The sequence below is a fragment of the Macrosteles quadrilineatus genome, unplaced genomic scaffold, assembly GCF_028750875.1.
Source record: "Macrosteles quadrilineatus isolate MER2022 unplaced genomic scaffold, UCM_ALF_1.0 Scaffold_1__1_contigs__length_201487025, whole genome shotgun sequence".
Classification (NCBI taxonomy): Eukaryota; Metazoa; Arthropoda; class Insecta; order Hemiptera; family Cicadellidae; genus Macrosteles; species Macrosteles quadrilineatus.
This window is the reverse complement of record NW_026542594.1, coordinates 180,437,496-180,461,275: the sequence shown is the minus strand read 5'-3', so window position 1 is coordinate 180,461,275 and position 23,780 is coordinate 180,437,496. Positions and strand designations below refer to the sequence as shown.

The 23,780-nt window shown below is 35.2% G+C and overlaps 1 protein-coding gene across 4 annotated transcripts; it reads right to left on the bottom strand.

Moving 5' to 3' along the window:
• Positions 1–384: 384 nt before the first annotated feature.
• On the bottom strand, positions 385–22,072 carry LOC128990951 (uncharacterized). 4 transcript variants are annotated; one of them, XM_054413655.1, is made up of 6 exons: positions 21,933–22,005; positions 17,164–17,314; positions 15,453–15,592; positions 15,154–15,361; positions 13,125–13,275; positions 385–1,609 (listed from the first exon to the last, which is right to left on the bottom strand). In XM_054413655.1, the coding sequence occupies exons 2-6, from the start codon at positions 17,311–17,313 to the stop codon at positions 924–926; spliced, it is 1,335 nt and encodes a 444-aa protein (XP_054269630.1). In that variant the 5' UTR covers position 17,314; positions 21,933–22,005; the 3' UTR covers positions 385–923. The 4 variants fall into 4 exon arrangements, with proteins under 4 accessions (XP_054269630.1, XP_054269613.1, XP_054269605.1 ...); XM_054413638.1 differs by lacking the exons at positions 385–1,609; positions 21,933–22,005 and adding exons at positions 4,670–5,985; positions 22,007–22,072; XM_054413630.1 differs by lacking the exon at positions 385–1,609 and adding an exon at positions 4,670–5,985 and having other exon boundaries at positions 21,933–21,997.
• Between the last annotated feature and the right edge of the window lie 1,708 nt (positions 22,073–23,780).

Genomic DNA, 23,780 nt, shown 5'->3' with positions numbered 1-23,780 from the left:
CAAAAGGAATACTTTGGTCTAAAAAATAGTTTCTTTGATACTATAATTAACATCAAATTCTATAGAAACGTATAAAAATAAATAAAAGAAATGTTATGGTAATTAGGCAAGACAATTTAAAGATATTTGTTAAAGTAATGTTTATTAACATGTGCTTGCAGGAATATTTTACAATTTATTTTTAGTAGGTTAATTAAAATCATGTATTTTGAAGCTTCTGGTGATTTTCATTTACATCAGTTGTAAGCAGACATTTTGGTTCCTCATTTACTTTTACACTACATGGTAGGTACATAAGTATATAAAAGTATATTATATATATATTTATATTATCTAAGTATATTATCGTAAGTACAAAAGAAAAGGTTTTCTACAATATTTTATAGCGCCATGGAATAGGATAGCAATATATATAAAAATTTGAACAATTTTTGTTTGTGAAACAGACAGAAAGAAATAACTTAATATGTGGCAAATGCTAAATGAAGTCATAACATTCTTTCGAATGTCTTTTCATTGACAACAATACCACAACAGATAATAATATTTAACAAGCTATTAACAAAGGTGCATTCTGACGAAAAATAAACAAAAATTGTGGGTAAAATTATGTTCTGTTGGAAAAAGTAAAGTTTTGTCACATTGATGAAAAGTAAAAACTAAATAAAAATGTCAATTCACTAAAAGTAAGAGGCTCACAAGGAACTGAAACAGTTCTGTAAAAATTCCTTTATCAATTAACAAAGTATTTTTTAATCCTATCACACAAGATATATTTTCAAACAAAGTATAGGAGTAGCCTATTATCACTTTTTATTTGGTGTTTATGTTTCTGAATATTCTGTCCACTGACATAAATGACACCTGAAAACATTACTTCGACATTGTCAAGTTGTTTCCCGCTCAGAGATCACAATTGTTCATCATTGTCCTGTCCCTACTGTTTTGTAACATATTGTGTCTATCTGGAAAAAATAGCATCCAGAATCATAACGGTGTGGAATGTCAAAGTGTTTCCCTTTACTTTCTGGTGACGTTCCATAGTAACGGTTATGATCCTGTCCACAAGAAAATGCAAATTTGACTGAATATGTTGAATTTGGAAACAAACGCACATTTCTCCTGTTATCAAGAATAATTGGAATGGTCCTGTTGGAAGCTCCATCGATCAGTCCTTGATATCTCACTTCAGTAGGTGGTTCTGTCCCCTTTTGTATTGCTACTGTGCAGTTGCATTGGTGTTGATCTGTACTAAATCGCTTTAGCTTTACTGAGCACAGCTCTATTGCGACTGCTCTAGTTTTTATAGCTATTGTCGATTGACCAGCGCTATCACTGCATATCCCAGGTAATTTCAATGCTTCTTCCATTAATTCTGACAACGGTTCTTCTCTCTTATCAATCTTGTTGCAGATTGTTGTCAAGTCAGGCTGTACTTTCTCAGTTCTCAGAGTTTCACCAATCAACTTGAGTTCAACTAGAGTAAGTACTTCTAGAGGTACCACTTGAGTCATCAAATCTTGGCTAGACAATGTACAGATTCTAATGTGTTTAAGATGGTCATTTAACTCTTCCCTCAAGACTTCTCCACTTTTCAACTCTCCTGAAACTGAAATTTATTTTTTGGGTATAAAGAGTAATAACTGCTAAATAATTATGCTAACAATGGCTTAATACCCCCACCGCATAAAACCTGCAGACTAAGCGAATTTCCATTTACCCGGCTTAATTTCTACTAAAATATTCTACTAAAAATTGTCATATTTATTTCCTATTTAAATAACATTAATTTTAGGGAGTACTTAGTTTTGCTGCCACGGGGAAGATATTGACGTGTTTTTTTTTATTGCAATGAAACAAAATTGCCAATCATTTTTGCTCGAGTTATCGCGCTAACGGACACACATACATATGAATTTGAACAGATGGTGTTTTTGGCCTCTGTGGACCACAAAAACTAAAAAGTAAATCGGTCCCCCTGGGTCTAGATCTTACCACGAGACCTATGGTTATCCTTAAAAATTAAATTATTATAGTGGAAGTTAATTAGGTTACAAGACCTATATGGGAAATTCGCTAAAACTACTAAATAATTATGCTAACAATTATTAAAAATTCCAAATTCCCTTGTCGCAGCAAACCTTCAGATAAAGCGAATTTCAAATTGTATGAGTGGAATTTTTATTAAAATATTTCCATAAACAAATAATATTTTTGTCATCTATTTCAATGGCATTAGATTTAAAGGTTACTTTAGTTGGGTGTTGGGTCGCCGTCTACTTGTATCGGCATCTAGTAGTACCTGCTTCATTTTGGCGACAAGTTGTACCTCGTCCAAAATCAGTAAATACAACTTGACGGTGGCGTGCCTGTCTAGTTATCTCTCTTAAAAATCTCCGGGTAAAACTTGACGGGTACACTTGCGTCAAGTTGTACCTCATATGTCTGCGTCTAGTTGTATCCACGACTATTGTACCTACGACTAATTGTACCTACGTCCAGTTGTACCTACGACTAGTTGTACATACCTCCAGTAGTACCTACGTCTAGTTGTACATACAGCTAGTTGTACCCGTCTACTAATGTAAACTAGTTTTTCGGCAAACTATTGTTAAATGTTTTTGTATCAAGTTGCTAATTTAACCTCGAGCTCTGCATATTGTTAAATATGGAATTTGTCCTGCAAGATGCAATAAAATAAAATAAATAAAATCAAAAGCAATTTATCAAAAAAAGAACAATAATTGCAGAATGTACATAATTTCTTTTAATGGATAGGTCCCCACAAAGAGGCGAAGCTTGTGCGTGGGGAATGAGTTAACATCAGTCATTTATTGGCATAGTCGTGTAACCTAATTAACTTCCACTATAATAATTTAATTTTTATACACTTTCTAAGGAGAAAAACCATCCAACAATATCTAGGGAGACACGACAGATAATCAGAAAACTAAAAATTATAAGAACTACTCACAAGTAAAAATTTTACAACAGGATTTGTATAGGCTCATGATGAAAATAATCTAAAAAAGCTCTCGATGTATGTCCTGGAACTAAAATATGCACGCAATAAAAAAAAAAAACTATTTAACTATCATCATGTAAATATGCAACAGCCTGCGGATTACCATTGAATATAAAAATGCTTACACTATTTTAACAATAAGGTCAATAAATAATTCAAAAATAAAATCTTTTTTAAATACCACACTTTTTAACAAACTAAAAAGTATAAAATAATTTATAAATATATTAGAGAACAAATACTTGTAACATTTTAAACAAAAATCTTGGGCGCATGCAATAAGTTAGGTAATAATATTGTTCAATTGATAAAGATAATGTTGCTATTGCATGCGCCCCCCTTTTTTGTTTTAAATCTTACAAGTAAATATTCTCTCCACAAATTATTTTCTACTTTTTAGTCTTTAATGTGTAAATATATTAAATCTATTTTACCCAACCCGCCATGTTAAACTTCCTTATCCCAAGCATGATGTAAAAAACTTCTTTACTTCACTCAATGAAGTAAAGTTTCAAAAACTCACTCGGTGAAGTAATGAAATCCATTCAAATAACCTCGAGTGATCAACTTAATAAAATATACCTCTATGGAGCCAACGACGTTCAACGCAAGAAATCAGCAGTGCGCTTGAATGTTATTGTTATGCTTTAAAGTATTTTCCTAACATAACTTTTGTTTGTTAAAGAACATTACTGTTAGAAGATAAGTGAAATGGATAATGACAAATATTGTACGTAACCTCCTGTATATTGACAGGTCAGGTAAAATCTTGTAAAAAAAAAAAATTAAAAAAATGTGGAAACAGCATGTAAACTGCAAACTCAATTTGGCCTTTTACCATCTCCACATTTCAACAAAACCAAGAAACCAGTAAACGCCCAATAAAAATCAATATTAATCCTTCTTCTCCTATGCCTTGATTACGATTACGTGCGCCAGGTTCGCTAGTCTTAGTATAAAAGCTACATAGATCATCTCACACCATCCTTCACTCATATTTGAGTTAAACGCACCTAGGTGGCGTCCCAAGTCCCTAATCGCAGTGATTGATAATTGGCAGTTTATTGAACCTTTAAAGGCATTATCTCTGGGTTCATTAGAAATCAAAATACAGTGTCACATTTAAATCATCTGTAAGTCAATGGTTACTCACATAGCCACTATTTAGCCTTTTCATTGATTTTTAAAATTGATAATCTTGATACTGAGAATTTCAAAATTTTGCATTGAAAATTAACAATAAATAAATGAAATAATAGCAATAATAAATGAACAAGCAAACTACAAGACTTTTACTCATTCTCCAAAAGAATAACAGACATTTTTATTTTGCAGTTTTTTTTTTCTCAGTTACTGTGCTATACATAAACACTTCCATGTGCAAAATTATTTGTTTTTATAAGCTCCACAATAGTAAACAAAGTGATAAATTGAAGGGGAGATTTTAGGCACAGCTAGCATTGATTTAACACACTCCCTTACATTGATTAGTTTATACTGCTAGCCAGACGTTCTACATTGCCAGTTTCTCTTTCACATTTGCCAGACGTAATATCGGTATATTCATTTATTATGCTGGATAGCTGCCACTGAAATGTACTACAAATAAATTTATGTTTAGGTAGCATAGCATTTAGAACAAGCATCTCTCAAATGTACTTTATTTAGATAGTTATCTCACTCACTCACTCTACACTTGTCTTAAGTCTAGTCCAGTTCATGATATTTTTGGATGTGATATTTCATAAAACTTTCAATAGAATGAATATAAAAAAAATCAATATCTAGGACCAACATTTACATTTTTTAACAAAACTATAATATAATTCACAATTCAGCTGTGGAAAATATCAATACTTCAATACTAGGACCAAAACATCGGTAACTTACCATCGATGTAAAAAACATTGACTATCGATGCTTGTCCCTACTGGCTGCCGGGTTTTCCAAAAGGAACACTTTAGTCTTAAAAAATAGTTTCTGTGATTCTAGAATAAACATCGAGAGTAAAATTGTGTTGTAGCAAGAATACAAGTTTTGTCAAATTGATGAAAAACTAAATAATGTCACTTAAAATGTAAGAAGACTTTTTTCTTAATTAATAAACTATTTTTTGATCATATTACACAAGATATTATCAAATAAAGTATAGGAATATATCACTTTTTTTGTGTTGGATGTTTCTGAATATTCTGTCCACTGATATAAATGACACATAAAAACATTTCTTCGACATTGTCAAGTTGTTTACCCCTCAGAGATCACCATTGTTCATCATTGTCCTGTCCGTACTGTTTTGTAACATATTGTGTCTATAGGAAAAGAATAGTATCCAAAATTAGAATAACGGTATGGAATGTCAAGGTGATTCCCATTTTCTACTCCTGACCTCCCAGAGTAATGGTTATGAGTCTGTCCACAAGAAAATACGAATGTGACTGAATATGTTGAATTTGGAGACAAACGCACATTTCTCGTGTCATCAACAATAATTGGAATGTCCCTGTTGGAAGCTCCATCGATCAGTCCTTGATATCTCACTTCAGTAGGGGGTTCTCTCCTATTTCGTATTGTTATAGTGCAGTTGCATAGGTGTTGATTTGTACTGGAGCTGCAAAGCTTTACTGAGCACAGCTCTATTGTGACTGCTTTAGTATTGATAGTTATTAGCGATCGACTAACGCTACCATTGCAATTAGGTAGGTTCAATCTTTGTTCCATCAATTCTGACAACGGTCCTTCCCTCTTAACAATCTTGTTGCAGACTGATGTCAAACCAGGCTGTACTTTCTCAGTTCTCTGAGTTTCACCAATCAACTTGAGTTCACCATACGTAAGCACTTCGAAAGGTACCACTTGAGTCATCAAATCTTGGCCAGACAATGTACAGATTCGAATGTGTTTTAGATGGTCATTTAACTCTTCCCTCAAGACTTCTCCATTTTTCAACTCTCCTGAAACTAAAATTTTGTACTGATTACTTGTAATGTACACAAATTAATATGAGTAGACGCGAACAAATGGTCAGCTGCAAGGCGTATGAAAGAAGGTGTGTGCATAGTGACGTCAGTGCGAGCAAAACGTGTTTTATTTTACTAAATCATATGTTTTCTTGTCATTTTGCAAAGACTTTAGAATAGAATGACAATCATTACGAATCAGCATTAAATATATAACACTATTCAGTTTGATATATCCAATATAGCATTGTATTCAACAATGAATATACTGTAGTAGTGTTATACATTTGATAGTAAGTACCATTTAATCGAAAAACAGTAAAGCAGTAGCAGTAAATACTTGATACGTATACTTTGATACTTGATACCCTTGCTCAAATCCATCTGTGGGTTCAAAAACAATCGTTAGTGAATCGCGTACAGTAACGACAAAAGATTTTAAATTAAATTAGTTAGGTCTATAATTTAATTAAATAATAATAATGTTTTCAATAAATTATTTACCCGATTTTATGTTTATCTTTTCTTGTCTTTTGCATGCTTCAATCAGTTTGTTTTGCAATCCAGATTCTTTTGGGAACCGATGAAACTACTTTTCTTGTTAGAATTACCACATCCAAAAACAGCGCAAATCGGCATTGCCAACTAATTACAACTTAATGTTGAGGAATCTTCAGTGGCCGTCCCGGAATATACGCCTTGCCATCCCGGGTCCAAGTCTTACCATTAATACTACGGTAATAGCTTATTCCCTATATGGAAAATTCAATAAAAGGCCACCAACCACTTAAAAACAATACATATAGCCATGTTTGATCGTTGCTTGCGATGTTGGCAACGCCATAATAATTAATTGCAGTCCGTTATTTGCATCTTACACAATCGCGGCAACATCCGCGATTATCTCAGCATCCATGACTATATGCCTTTTTGTGATTGCGTCCATATCTCTGATCATATCTTAATTGCAGCGAGATTCGTAATGATTTTCCGTAACACAGCAACAGCCATGATGATTTCTTGCGATTGTGGTCCGTCCTGTATTCGTGATCGTTTGCTGCAGTCTCGATTTCCCACTTCGCAAAATGAGAGAGGCTATTCGGTAAGCTTCTAGTAAATTTTTGAAGTTATTAAGAAAAACGATAGTTTGAAGCGAGGGGTTCCCCTACCGGTTTAGTAGTTTAGTACTTGGGTTTAGTGTGCTGTTTTTGTTAAATATATGTAAATACTAGCTGTAACCCGCGGGCTTTGTCCCGTTTAACTTCTTAATTTTTAAGATTATCTCGTTCGCATGGCTCAATCACGTCCTGGTTGAAGTTTGTTCGCTACGCTCACTCACCTTTAGGTTGGTGCTCGTTCGCTGCGCTCACTTGCCTTCAGGTTAGCTCGTTAACTACGCTTACTCGCCTCAAGGTTGAGGTTCGTTCGCTACGCTCACTCACCTTTTAGTTGCAAATTAGCTGTTGTCATAAATGTAAAAGAAATAATAGTGCTGCACCCTGTTGGTAATCCTTGTAAATTTAATGCTACTGAACATCATAGAACAGAACCAACTTGTTTAATTGAAACAGCTGTTAAGATTCAATAATAATTCCATTTCTCATAAGGTTAACATTGGAAACTCCAGAGCCACTGGGGCGGAGCCTGAAAGGATTTTTGAAATAATAATATGCCTATATGTTAATCGGGAATGTGAGCTATCATCATGCCAAATTTCAGCCCAATCCGACCAGTATTTTTCGCGTTCACTTGTCACAAACATACATCCATACATCCACACATCCATACATCCATACATCCAAACTTTCTCATTTATAATATTAGAAGGACAATCTTGTCAATTTATTTGTAACTTTTTATTTTCCACTAAGGCTACTTAAATGAGAGATTTTCAATTATAAAAAACATAAGTAGGATCTGCAAAAAAAGGTATTATATTAGAAATTATTTGTATATGGTCACCTAAAAATATATTGCCTGTTAGGCAGACACAGTTACAGTATTTACTGCTTTACTGTTTTTTGATTAAAGGTACTCACTATCAAAATTTTATGTACTACCACAATTGAATATACTATATCACACTACTAGAGTATAATCAATATTGTACACAACACTATATTGGATATGGATATAAAACGCTAAATAGTGTTATATATTCAATGCTAATTCGTAATGATTGTCATTCAAAAGTCTTTGGGAAATTACAAGAAAACATGTGATTTGGCAAAATAAAACACGTTTTGCTCGCACTGACGTCACTATGCACACACCTTCTTTCATACGCCTTGGGTCAGCTGGTTAGACAATAGACGAAGATACCCACAATGCACATGCTACGAGTGGAAGAGGTGAACTATCGGCCCAGCCAGGCAGACCGTCTGTCAGTCGCTTCCCGTCCTCTCCGTGATTAGGTGAGCTAAAAATCGTTTCGTGCAAATTAAATTCATTTGCGGTGTTAGTCGGTCAATTCATATTTTCATCAAATCGTTAGGCCTATATCCCGAAGGGATATGATTGCCGCGCGAGTTGGAAATAAAATCAATTTTTTTTAGAAACAAGTGTCGTAAATTAACTTTGCCGGCTAGCACAAATCGCCAGTGGAAATTTCCCGTTTCGTCAACCAAATCAATTCAATCGCGTTTTTTGGGTAAAGCTCGCCTAATTTCGTTTTGCCTTTCCATCCCTGTGTGTCTTTAAGTGTCGGACGTCCAAATTTGTAAGTAATCTTTGTTCTTTATTGTAATAGTTATAATTTTCAGTGAGTCGCACATGTGGTATACTTTCATGTTATAGTCTGTTATTTCTTGTTATATAAGCACATGTTTCCAGGTTAAAGTTCTCCTTGGTGATTTTTATATCCATTTTTAGCCAATCAATCAGTATTATATAGTAAACAGTGATAACCTTACAATAATTAAATAAGTGAAAATGTTTTTGTAGAGTAATTCAGAGTTACTTGCTAAGAATTTTATAGTAGCATAAGTATTTGGAAAATTATTATTTTTACTTTGCCGTTCCATTCAAACAAAGAATCATTGAGAGTGTGACAGCTATTGTTATTTATTTGGGGGATTAAAAGAATTTTTAATCGGAAGTTGAAGTAGATACCAGGTTCGAGAAAGGTGCGACAACGTCATATGGGGTCGTGTGTGTTTTACCATAGATGAACGACATAGTACTGTTTAGCAATAAATAATCTTTCAACACATTATATTGAGTTACAAGCAGTTTCACTGTGTAACGAGTTGGACTACAAGACACGACCTTCAATTGATATTTTTTTGCCGATGAGAAGGATTTTTAGTACTGGTCATCTCAATATTAAATTAATTCACACCCCATTGTCATTGCCGTGATCGAATCGTAACCGCATCGAACGCTTCTCTTACCGAGGGATCATTTCAGAAATTTTAAGTAGAACAAATGCAATAATAGCCATTGCACTCAAAGTCTGAGGAATAAAATCAATCTTTCAAATATTAATTGAATGGATAATTGTTTGTAAAACCAGCATTCTGTCATTTCATGTAAAAGTAATACAGCGCAATAAATCCATTGTTATATATTTCCATAGTTCTCAATAACCTTGGTATTTCATTCTTGGTATCATACAAATTCATTCAAAAGAGTTTTGGTAAACATAGTAAATAAGAAGCCACTACAAAAGATACACATTGAAAGTACAACACTAAAATTAGTGTGGTAGTACGCAAAGTAGAGTTAGTGTATATTTAAGATTGTTTTCAGCTTGGAAGAACTTCAAACAGTATCAGGGACGTCCCCTAAGGATCTCTGGGAATAATATTATTCTACAGGGCCCACTCAATTTTCTGTTTAACATTAAATGCAAACTCAAAGCAAAGTCAATGTTTAACCACAAATCTAGGGAATTAAAACGCGTTGTTTTTTAAGATTGACTGGGGATAAAAAGTAAACAGGACACAAGCATATTATATATAAATAAATATATGTATATGTACGTGTATATAAATGCAAACATATAAATTATTTAGAAATAACACAAAACAACAAATAGGCCTCGGAAGGCAGTCCGTTGGGTTGACGACGTGACGGCCAAACGATTTTGGACCAAACAAACTGTTTTACAACTGTTGGACCAAACGATTTTGGACAAAACGAACTGTTTTACAACTGTTGGACCAAATGATTTTGGACCAAATGAAATACACCCCATGTTTCTTTGGTAGCATCAAACTTCTCGAACTTGAAATGAGTTAAACTATGTGTGGTAGGTTGTTTTACTGTTAATGTAGATGATGTGTCGTCAATCTCATATTCTTTATGTCCGTGCAGCGTCATTATGTAACGTTATTAGGCCTACATTTAAATAGAATACAATATGTGAATTAATAATCTTAAATTGTCAAACATTCTTAACAAAAGTAACAAGTAAACAAACATTGTTTTTATGAAAACATCTGATTGAAATAAATTAAAGAACAGTATTTTAGCATACATAACAATTACATGCAGTAAATATATATATATATATATATACAAGAATCAAGTTACAGTATTGGTAAAAAAAAACTATGTTTGTGTTGTGAGGTACCAATTTTTAAAGGGGGTAAAAACGTATTGCTAGTCAACAAACACCATAACTTACCCGATTTTTACCCACAACATCCTACTCCTAGGCCTATGTGTTGGCCATAGCTTGGGCTATGGGCCAAAGAACGTAGGCCTACTTTTAATAATAGTGAAGTACACAAACACACCCACAACGATATATTTATTCATAATAGCACTTCGTTTCACATAATAAAGTTAAAACGACCGATTTTACGAATATTTAACGCCGATGACAACATCACTTAACCTCGAAACGGTGTTTGTTGACCAACGACAGACGACAACTAGACCGGCTCAACAGGTGAATTTCCGATCAGCTGTTGGCTAGTTCTCGAACTCACCACCAGAGCGATTAAGCCTCGACCGAGGAAATCATGATTTGAGCCGGACAAGATTATTCGCTGTTTGACCGCCGACCAGCTCGCACAAATTACGAATACGACCCTACAATCCTATTACGAAGGTTAGCTAACACACTAGTTAGGCCCTTTTTTTACGTTTTACGTTATTCCTGTTTTATCTTACGCATACTGTACTTAACTTATTATCCTTTTCGTTTTCTTAAATTCCCGATTCGACTTAACTTAAATTAGTTTTCGCCGACTTGCATACAACCCGCCAGTTCCTGCCTGCCAGTGACTAGCGGTGGATACCTTTCGGCTCGTTTAAATCAATTGGCTACGAAATTACATTTGTTCCGTTCTCTTAAAGAATTATTACGTACGTTTATTTTAGTTAATTCGTCGTTTAATACCCCGAGACTTGTCGTCTACGTTCTAAACCCCGTCTTTGGCGGGTGAAAGAATCAAGTCTTGGGAGTAGACTGATTTGATCAGGCAGTCACGAATATTAATATTAAATTTATTTTAAATCATCCCACGATAAATTCTCCATTCGATTGTATTAATTAGGCCCGACGACTCTGTAGGAATTGCTTTTTACGTTTTATATTCGATTTTATATTATTTACCAAAGTCCTTAGCCAGATAGTTTACAGTTTATTACGAGTATTTATATCACATTGGCTTAAGATTGGATACTCGTCGGCCCTACAGAGTCATACTAAAAGTTAGGCAAAATTCTCCACAACACGTTAACGAAGGCTGGGATGATATAGCTCCAACTGAGCGTCTGCAGGATTTCCTGAACGTTTCCTGAGCTCTGAGCCTTCGATTAAATTTTAATAAATTGATCAGTCAAAGCCGTGACAACTTCGTATCGACCCCTGGATTTTTCTAGGCTCCTTCTGAGCACTCCGGGGAAGAAATTTGAGTGTGGCCAGTTCTAGGGGTAGGCCTAGCCTGACTTGGTGAATACTAGTTTATTCCCCCCCTAGAATTTTGCGTTACAGTGTAACAACATTCCACATGAAGTAGATGATTTGTTTGATTTGTCGATCAGCTGTTTAGTTTCAAATGAATTAATAATGTCAAAGATTTGTGATTTCAAATACATAAATTATTATAGGTACCGTAAAGTTTTCTTAATCATGGTAACTTATTCTCAACTAAATTTTACTATTACCAGCATTAAAATAAAGTAGTAAGATCCATTAAGAGTAAACTTTAAGGTACACAATCCTTGATTGAAATGTAGTATACATTAACAGTCATAATACACAGCAATTATTATGTAGTAGACTTTGACTATTTTCAAGTAACAAACATATGTTTCTGTAAACAAAAATTATCTCCCCATGTTATCCTTATGGAGAAATACAAAACTTAAAAGGGCTCTAGGGCCTCAATCTCTAATTATTTCCCTAAAAAGAAAGTTTCCTGCACAACTTCACGTTACGCTCTTTCTAATGAGATCAAAAACATGTCAATCGGTTCAGTAGTTTCGAAGGAGTAATTGTCACAAAAATCCTGCTTGCGTATTAAATAAGTATATAGAATAGATATATGCCCGAGGGGGGGGGGCCCCTTTGCCCCCCTCTGGATCCGGACATCATAAACAACAGGGCATCATTTAAACTAGGAATTCATTCAGTAACCATTTAAACAAGGTGACAAATCAAAGGGGAGATACAACTAGACCTAGACTAGTCATCGGCACAACCAGTCGTTGATATAGCTAGACGTAGGTACAACAAGTCACATCCATACAATCTGGGTGATACAAATTAAGTTGTACCTTTTAAAAATCTGCAGGTGCAACTTGTCGGGTACGCCACTATCTAATTGTACCTACCTCTAGCTGTACCTACAGTTGTCCCTAGGTCAGTAAGGTTCAACTAGACATAACTACAACTAGACGAAGGTAAAACGAGACACATTCCTTTTAAGTTAGCTGCAAAGCTGAAGGGAAAAAGTGGTTTTTCTATAAAATGTTAATACTAGATTATGAAATAATTAATTGGGAATAATTTAATATATTTGATGAAATATTTTAGTAAAAGCCTAAACAGGCAATTGAAAGAGGATTTACCCTGTTTGTAGCAGAGCGTATATAAAATCTTGAGAAAAACTGAAACAATTATCAATTTAAAAAAATTGTTATATATAAATAGACACATCAAATTGTGTGAGAACACTAATTACCTCTATGTCTAGCCCATTCAATGGCAGAGGTCCAAAGGTCAATTTCAGGTACGTTGCACATCTCCTGTTGCAGGATTGTTAGAAAGCCGAGGGGAGACAGGTCAGGAAACAGAGGACTAGCCAGAACCTTGTCTGTTTCCGTCTGGAGTATCTGAATACAAGAACAATCATTTCAACCTTGCTAGAGGGAAATATCAATTAAGTACTGTACTATATAACCTTATTGACCTTCCATAGGGCACATCACAGAAGTTACCTCCGGGTCACTACTTTTTTCGTTTTAAAAACCATAGTATGTGTTCGGCAGGGCAGTGGCCTGATTTACCTCACAAACCACTTCTGCGGAATCGGTTTTGTATACTCTTAACCCTTTCCCAGTTGTCAGTCGACCTTGGGGAGTGGTTTGCATCACTACTGGAAGTAGCTTGACAAAGTAAGTTGTCCTTATGAAATAATTATCTTTTTTCATAATACCATAGGTGTTTTTATGTCATACACTGATGCAATTTGGGTGAGGTTCATAATGTCCAAATTTCACAAACTCCAACGTCTAAAATATTAAATAAACAGTGCGTTTCATAACCTCCAAATTTCATAAACTCCAAAACTATAACTTTCAAATAATCACCGATTCACAATGTCCAAATTTCACAAACTCCAACGTTTAAATATCAAATAAACAGAGCGGTTCATAACATCCAAGTTTCATAAGCTCCAATGGTACAGTCTCTGCCAGAAGACGCTGCAGAGGTTGCCGTGGTTCGATATGTAGGCGCTACACGTTCTACTGTTGTAGCGGTGTAACACGAAGTATCATTGTTGCTCCGTAATTGCTTTCTTAAGAGTATAAGTATATATTCTTAAGAGTTCCCATAGTCCGATCATGCTGGTTCGCGAACTCGTTCGAATAAACGTAGGTTTACACGTTTGTACCAAATTTCATCAAAATCGGATGATTTTTGCTCGAGTTATCGCGCTAACGGACACACATATAAATATATATATAACTGATGGTGTTTTTGGTCTCTAGGGACCTCAAAACGAAAAAGTAAATCGGTCCCGGGACCAGGTCTTACCATGAGTACTACGGTAATAGCTTATTCCCTATAGGGGAAATTCGCTAAAATGTAAATTTGATTTGCACATTGTGTGCTAACACATATTTGAGTCACACATCTGAGTGTTCTTCAATCATTAAAATGTATGTATAATCAGTAGTTGAGCGCTGGCGAACGGTGCCTGCTATCTGACTGTGGCAACCACTAGAGAGACTTCTGGCCCAGACTGTACCGTTGGAGGTTATGAAATTTGGATATTATGAACCGCTCTGTTTATTTAATATTTAAACGTTGGAGTTTGTGAAACTTGGACATTGTGAAACAGTGATTATTTGAATGTTATAGATTTGGAGCTTATGAAATTTGGAGGTTATAAACCGCTCTGTTTATTTAATATTTTAAGCGTTGGAGTTTGTGAAATTTGGAGTTTATGAAACGCTCCCTGCAATTTTTGTCTAAGAGCTTTGATTGAATGAGTTGTCCTTGTACAAAATTATTATTTTTATTATACCATGTGTACATGTTTTTATGTCATACAATATTCAAATTTGTTTTCTAATATAGGTCGATAATACTGTATAAGTACAAAAAGTAAATTTTTTTATCCACAACACTTACGTATTTGTATTTGTTTTTATAGCATTTTCTGTTTGATATACTACTTAAGTAATAGTGTAATAACTAATAAAAAATGTTTTTCTTAAAGTTTTATTGCTATTAAAATGTTTTTTACTCATCATTGCATAATTTTTGTACTCCCAGAGGTAAATTCCGTGAGCACCCTTTGGTTTTTGAAAATCAATGCGCCCGACGGAAGGTTAATAAGGCCAAATTTTCTTAAACCGTGTCCTCTCCCCTGACTGCAACAAGCATTTTATACTTATATGCCAACCCCGTACTAAGGACGGGTACTCTGCTACTTTGTCATATAATGCAATCCTGGGGCTATACAAATTAATTATAAAACTTACCTCATTAATCCTAGAGTTCAGCTCGAGAACGGTGTAACAGGCGGGATTATTCATAAGGCTGCAGATGTTGGTGACGTTCAACAAAGACATAAGGCGTATTGCAAGCCTATTTTTTAACTTGGACATCAAATATTTGTTTGCAACGTACAACAAGTTGTCTGCTTCATCAAAGCTCAAATTTTGAGTGTTATCGTAGCCGTAGACAAATCTGAAAACAAAAAATTTTAAAAATCGTAAATTTCCAAAATATCTCACAACTATTCAACACATTTTATGATTGGCCAGAAGATTTTGCTTACCTTAGTAAGTTCTTAAAAGTTTGGGGGAAGACATCAAGTAGTTTAACATCATTTTTTTCAGCAATCTTTGAATTCTGTAGTTCTGCCCTGAAAACCACAGAGTGGGCTAGAAGCATCTTTTTCACTACACCAATCCTCTCCTGCAAACAAACAATAACTGATGATAAAGAATAAATAGTTTTGATGAGAAAATAAATAACAATCGGATAAACATTGCCTATTTATCCCCTGCTTTTTTTTTGTTAAGCAGCAAAGAGCAAGTAGGCCTATTTGTTACACGTGATGTTATTTTATAGCTTACAATAAATCCAACACGTTTGATGAAGTATGGAAATTCAAGTTAGAGGCTGCAAGTTAGCTGTGACAGGGGTATTTTTCAGTATAGTTTCACTGACTTTTATATTTAATTGTTCAATTATCTAAAAACCTTGTTTGAATATTTGTTTGTGTTGTCCAGCTTTATTTTAAAATTTACAAAGAGAAGATTTAAAGTTCAACAGAGTACACAATTCTCAGTTTTTTTTATGTCATACAGAGTATTTTTTACTAACATGGCAGCTAGTCAGTGGAATATGAAGTGTATCGTTATAAAAAAAAGTTACAACTAATGATAACAGTGTATTAGGCTAGAGAAGGATTTTGTAAGATGTGGTGTTTGTGGGTTTATCTAAGCCAGGGTCTCCAAACTATGAGTCCGCAGTAGCAAGCATATTTTTTCTGGCCCGACACCGTGTCTCAGCTATACCGTGATTGTTTCCAGTGAGTGTTTTGTTTGTTGTGGGCCAGTAACAGAATGTGTGTTTAAATTCATATTTTCTACCTTATTTTTGTTACTGAAAAAGTTGATGGGTTTTATAACAGTTGCTATAGCTCATAATAAGTCATTCCGTAAGTTTGACTTGGTTAAAAAACATTGTGTATTCGACATAAATTAGTCATTTAGACCAGGAAAATCTGTTGGTGGCTCAAAACATCAAGTATTCAACAGAAATTAGTCATTTAGATCAGCACAGTCTGTTGGTGGCTCACATCAACTACGAAAAATTTAATTTAAAAACTGACAACAACTTTAACATGGGGATGGAATGTCTAGTTGTAAGTCAAAGGTACAGGCTTCTCTATTTTCCCACCACATTGTAAATAAAACATGTGATTGTAATTTGTTCCATTTGTTTTGATTTTCTGTTTATATTTCGTTGTTATTTTGTCATCAGCATGGCAACCCATAAAGCCCGTGATAATTTTTTTTTAAATTTCAAGTTCATTTTTTATGCTTATAGGCTATTTAAGCCTATTTTAATTTTCTAAGCGATTCTGCACATCTACAGAAAAATATCTTTCCAACAGTATGCGTAGATTTTCCCAGCGATGCACACGAGCTGAGAAAAAAGGTTTTAAAGAAACATGCTTGCCTATTAAGATTAAACGTTCTTAAAGTACATTTTATGGTAGCTTTTATCAACAGCACCTTTTTATGAATGAAAACAATTTGTTTTTAAACTCTGAAAGAGATATTCACACCTAAGAGAAGAACAGAAACTTCTGTGTGTGGGCGCAGGAGTCTCAACTAAATCTTACAACTAAATTTCATCTGAAAAGTATAACAAAATAGATCAAAGCCTGTAGTCTAATGATTGTTGCGGGAACTAAGCAGCAAGAGCTAAGTGGGCTCAACCTATAATCAGATGTTTTAACTGTATAGTGAGTTTACCGTGTCTCCAACTTCTGGGTTTCCCACTATGAAGTAGCAGTTGTAATCTTCTGCAGGATCAAACAAAAAGGTGATAAAATCAGGATCTACATCTCCAACAACCACTTCCATTGCACTAGCTTGAGCCGCGGAATCCGGGCCTTGCGACATCCTGCAAAAATCATAACTTGTTTTTTTACAAAACTTAGACCTATAGGTATTCAACAGATTAAGTAACAGGATACAGTACAAATAACTTAAGTTATTGATAAGTTTGAAAAATAGCCTACATTTTACCCTAGCACATTTCTATGGAAACATAATTATTGACACAAACTTGCTTAGAATTATATTTATAAATCGACTAACTGGGAAGTAGCTTGTAAGACTTTTTTATTTTTGACTTTTTTTTACCTACAGTAAGTATTTTGCACACTGAATCCAAATACAGAGTCTGTTTTAAAACCTTTTCTAAAGTGTCCAAAAATTGAAGTTTATACATTAAAGTACTGTACGACCGAGTGGTTCCAATTGCCGATTTGAACAGGAAGGAGGAAGCTATGAGGAGAGCAACAACTGTTTAAACATGAAAGCCTTTGTAATATTTTACAATGTTCAACACTGGGCCTAGTTTTAGTTAATAAACTACTGTTTATTGCACAAAGATGCTTAGTAGGTAGAGACTAGGGAGTGGGCTGAAGGGTGGTTAGTAACGACTGGCAGTGAGAAAATTGTGTCAACGACATTAATGGCTGCGAGGGAGTCACAGAGGAGTTATCTTAACTGGGTTAAGTACTATGCGCTGTTAGGACTTAACTTATCTAACACTAGCTAAGTTATGCAGTGTTTTAAAGCAAGTTTTTTTTTGTTTATTGATCTTGCAAAACTCTTGTTTTTAAAAATTAGGTTGGAAAACATTTGCTACCATCACATTGGACGCACGCTTGCGGAAGTAATTTGGTGGCGCTCGCGTTCGCCTAGAATCAAAAACTGACTGAGATAAGAGGACTTAGTCCATTGCCGCTCACACTCACACTGTTCTGCCACCAGCAAGTGCACGCTTGCTCAGTCAAAGTTGCAAGCATGTACGGTACCTACAAGTAGCAGGATCTCAGTTCAGAGTTCAGTTGAAAATAAACATTGAGCCGAGTGGAAGTGATGTGCTGTACTATTACTATTGATAAGGAAATTTTTATCAATGCTCTTAGAAAAAATTAGGTTGCCTGCTTGGTGTAGCCTAGGTGTTATTTTGTCCGGTAAATGCAGTGGCGGCTCTAGGACCTAGTCTAGGGGGGGGGCTCCGGGGGGTTTGGAGGGTGTGCATCAATTCCCGACGTAATTATGTCACACACTTCCTTTGCGACGACGCGTTTTTGATCGTCGTCTCTTCTCCGCTTTTTGCTCGATTCGGGTTCACTATCTCTCGGTTGATCTAACATGGTCGAGTTTCTTACGCGATCTACCACAGTTTTGAAATCGCCGACAAATTTAAACGCCTTGACGCAATCAATTGTTGTTTGCTGCAGTTGGTTGTACAGAATGTCACTGTGGGGCAGTATTTGATTGAAAAAGTCCAGCCAGAAAATAAAGTCTTCGTCTTTTAGAATACTTCTTAGGCCAACAGCTTTATTTATTGTGGCATAGTCATTGGTGTCATCGTCGAGTATGTAACTTAAACATTCCTCCAACTCTCTTTGATAATTAAAAATTGTGCTTACAATTCTGGATTTAAAATTCCACCGAGTACCTGAGCTTTTTGGAATACGACGTTTTACTATCTCATCGAGAACTGCAGTTCTCTTTGTTGACTGGGAAAAGAATGATGAAAACCCCTCGATATTACTGAAGAATATCTTAACCTGCTTATTTTGTGTAGCACTGCGTTCAATGATTAAGTTTAATTGATGTGTGTAACAGTGGACAAAATTTGCATTCTTATATTTAGATTTTACACACGCTTGTACTCCCGTGTGTTGGCCACTCATTACGGAAGCCCCATCGTAGCTCTGGGCAATGACTTTATCAGGAGTTTTGTTGAGGTTTAATTGCTCTAATACTTCAAAAATTGTTTCGCTAACTGATTCTGCATCATGGCCTTTTGGTCTAATAAAAGTGATAAATCGCTCGTGAATCGTGCCATTCAGCTCGTACCTAATAACAAATACTAGTTGGGATAAAGTGGCACAGTCTGTTGTTTCGTCGGCTTCAATAGCAACATAGTCGGTTTGTGTCAATTCGTCACGAATCATTTGCAGACAAACGTAATATATTGAGTCCAATAACTCGTTCTGTATGGTTTTAGACAGACCCAAAAACACTCGGTTATTTGTTTGATTTATGTGCTGTTGCAATGTTACATCCAGCTCCGCCATAAGGTTAACTAAACCTTGAAATATGCCAGGATTTTTTGAATTTTCGCGTTCATCATGTCCTCGTAATGCTAATTCAAACGCTCCACAAAATTTAATTGCATCAATTAGCTTACTTAGAATGTATCGATTTTTCGAAACATCTTCATTTTGTTTTTGTATTTTTAACCTATATGCATTGTCCAATTGGCATCTAATATCAACTTTACCTAAAACAGCATATTCTATTGACGCATTTATGTGTTTTTCACTTGTTTTGTGTTTTTTTTACTTTTTCCAGTAGATGTTTAAGGTCTGAAATGCCGTCTACAGTCCATGCTCTATCATGAACCCCCATGACCAAACAAGTGTAGCAGAAAAATGAATTTTTAATTGAACAACCACATAGCCAATCTGCATGATTGTACATATGTGGCGAAAATTTTCGTGTGAAGCTATTCTTATTCTTTGAACTGTTATGAATTTGGTTTATGTTCATGAAAGGTCTAGGAGGTCCTAATTTTTTCAAAGAAATTCTGTGGTCAATATTTTTGATCCCTTCATTGATAATCAGGTTAGTGACGTTAGCCGTCGACGACAACGAAATGCCGCCGTCCATTATTATTTAGATTTAGGCCTTCAACCCACGGCAAATTTACCCGTAATAACTTATTAAGACTAATAATAAGTAACTATAACTAAAATTGTCCGAGTCACTTTACCTATGGTTAGTTTACTTAGTTTTCGGGTTGATTAGGTTAGCCTATACTAAAACTACCTAGACGTAACTTATTGACTCAAAGATACCAACTAACTAACTCAATCAATTAAGTATAACTATTAATAATTTCTACTTAGCTCTTTCAATCTTCAACAAACTACCGCTGCCTTCCTTACGCCTCCATCACTATCACTAAACACTATTGATCACAAAACAACAGGTCGTTTGGCACTAAACTATAACTGAACTGTGGTCATGGACATGGAAAGAAGTGAGGTTAGTTAATGTTTATGGTAGTGACAGTGTGGATGATGGCTCCAGCGCTGCCAACATGGTTCTTCCTATCCTAATCGTGTGTGATGCAGAATTATCCAGTTTAGGGTGGCTGCCCTGATTTATGGATGCACGCGCAGCTTTGGACTCTGCCCCAGAGTCCCTATTGTAAAGCATTGGAATGACGTCACAGCACCCTCAGCGCTGTTAGGTGTTTCTACCATAAGACTACATGCATTGAGTTTGGGACGGAGGTTGCCGCCGTCCGCAATCCACATTATGAAAGCGACTATCGCAAAACAGTCATTACTGGATTCAAAATTTAAAACTATTTCATTTCATATTATTATCATAAGCACCGGTAGTCGTAAGTAATTGTAATTTAATTTTAATTACGACATATTATTTTTTTATTACATAAATAAAAAAAATATTGATTTCCGTATTGTTGGGAGGGCGGCGTCCGAGAGTCCTTATGGGCTAGCCGCTACTGGGTAAATGATAGAAAGTCTCTGGCGGCTGGCGGTAATCTGAAGTAAGCTACCTACTTACCGGTAGGCCTACTGGAGAATTTCTCAGGTTGTCTAGCAAGTCGTTGAAGATTTGTGATACTTCCTCTCTGTCCACAAAATACTCGTTTACCCACTTTCAGGGTGTCCACAAAAAATTTGTCATTAATTTCCATGACTTTCCATGACTATCCATGACCATTTACCATTGATTTCCATGACTCACGGACTTTACACGCAAATTATAATATAACATACACACACAAATAATACAGCCTGGACATGTTATTTTGCAGAAAATACTGAAATATGTAATAACAGATAACAATGGAATACAATAGGTACAACAATGAACTAAAACAAACCGAAAACTCATAAAATAATACAACTGTAATAAATTGAATTGTCGAACATTTGTGAAAAATCCTGAAAAATGCTACAACAGTCCGGGTTACGGCTGACTAGAGCATTGAATGGTCCCCTCAAATCCATCCATAATTGGAAATTTCCATGACTTTCCATGACTTCTTGCTTATTTCCCTGACTTTCAATGACCAAAATTTTTTTCCATGACTTTCCATGACTATCCCTGACTTTCCAGAATGTGGACACCCTGCACTTTAGTCCCTAATATCTGCTTCATCCAATAATAAAAACTTCAACATATCACTTTCTAATACAATGTACTCGTAGTCTGTCATCTCCATTAAGCTGACCTGTTTATAATACAGTAATTAACTTGCAACTGTTTGCATTCAGTGAGAGCCCATTGTTGTTCAGTCAGGCAAGCTTGCGCACACGTGCACCACCAAATTACTTGCACGCGTCAAATGTGATTGTAGCCTTGAAGAATAACTAGTATTCTAACTTACATTAAGTTTTTTAAACGATATTAAAAAAAAACTATATTAGGGTAGCCCAGTAAGACACTGTACCCACCGGCTAGGCTACATCTTACGAATTTCACATTCCTGCCAAGGCCTAAGTTATAAAGAGTTTTTATGCCATCTTACCCTGCTTCTGACTCCTACTTACACTCCTGAAGTAACTTATAGTCAACTTCAACTTATCTTGTCGTAATTAGGCTAAAGGTAAATGAATAAAATTCTAACCTGTAAAAACTCAACTGCAACGTGCCACTGTGACTGTGTGCCAGTGGCCAGTGTCCGTCGTCCGTCCAGTGTCCAGTGGAGTGGAGCTGAGCCAGCTGAGGTTGGTAATAGTAGTTATTCTATTCTGAGCCCTGAGCTGAGCTGAGAGCTGAGCAAGTCCAGCAAAAAGTGGAGAGGAGAAGTCTCCACTCCAGTCCAGTCCACTCCACCACCGTCGTGAAGTTAGCGGCTCTTTTCATCGGTGCTTTTTCGAATTCAATTCAATTCAATTATTTAAGATGGGGACGCCACTATGTGCGTATTTTAACCCAAATATGAGTGAAGGATGAGTGTAGATAAGTAAATTAGATAAGTAAATAAATAAGTACAGTACAATTAATTAATTAAGCTTTTTGCCACCGTGTCGGAAGACACGGGTTCGAACGGGAAATTTAGTTCCTAAATACTGACTACATCATTGCATTTACCTGGCAGTGTTGCCATTCGGCGGGAGGAAAGTTAAATTCAGGGGCGTAGACTCGCTGAATTAAATTAGTTATTGCGCCAAACCATCTATGACTAAACTATACGTGTGGCATTTGTTGTTCTACTGGCATGTTAAGTTAAACTATAATTATGGGGTCTTTTTTTCATATTTTCTTGCCCCAAAGCTGGTTCTATAACTAAATTGAAGTGTTACTTTCGTCAGCCAGCTCAGCTCCTGTATTGTTACGGCCGTTTCAGCTTCATTGTGCTATCATCAAACTGTTCGGCCAAAAGGCGTTGTTATAACACAGAAACATTTCCACACGAAACACACACATTGGCAAAATTGGTTAAAAAAAGGCATGTTAATAAATCGACCGCAGAGGAAGGTGGTATTATGAAAGAGAATGAAATTTTCTACAATTGCTAGGCATTTCTTGAAAATACTTAATAAAGGTAGGAAAAAGTTTCCTCCAAATAAAAAAACGTGTAAAATACAATTGTTTTCTATTTATTATGGAAAACAGGGTTTTTTTTATCACCATAAACCATAACTAAATAAACTTTCATAATTCATTATTTGCAAATCTTGATCTCCACGAATCAAGCCATCAGTCCAGTAAAACTGTATATTATATATTAACAAAAGTACCGTGCATATAATAACAAAAATATTCAATATTAATTTGGACTTCAGAAAAAGCGTATAGATTTTGAAAGTACAACAACAACAAATATCTCCTCAAGATTTAAGAATAAGTCAACTGTGGTTTGCTTTTTATGAACATATTTTGATCAAATTCGGAAAATACATTCATTTTTGATTAAACTATTAACATTTTGAAAAAAAAAACACTTTTTTACCGTCCTTGTTGCAGCAAACCTAAGTACTCGTTAAACTATATTTAAATAGGGAATAAATGTGGTATTTTTAAGGAGGCATTTTTAGTGTACACCCAATCAGGCAAATGGAAATTCGCTTAGTCTGCAGGTTTGCAGTGGTGGGTTTTTTTTCACATGTTATACATTCAAGTATAATACTATTTGAAACGAAAAAAAGTGGGGCGGGGGATCTTTACATAAAAGTTTTATGATTATAAAAACTCGTTGTAAGCTGAGCGCTAAAGACGTTAGCTGGACTTCAGGCTCAAAAAAACTTAAGATTATACTAGATACAAAAAGATGTTACATGATCATGACCATAATTGTT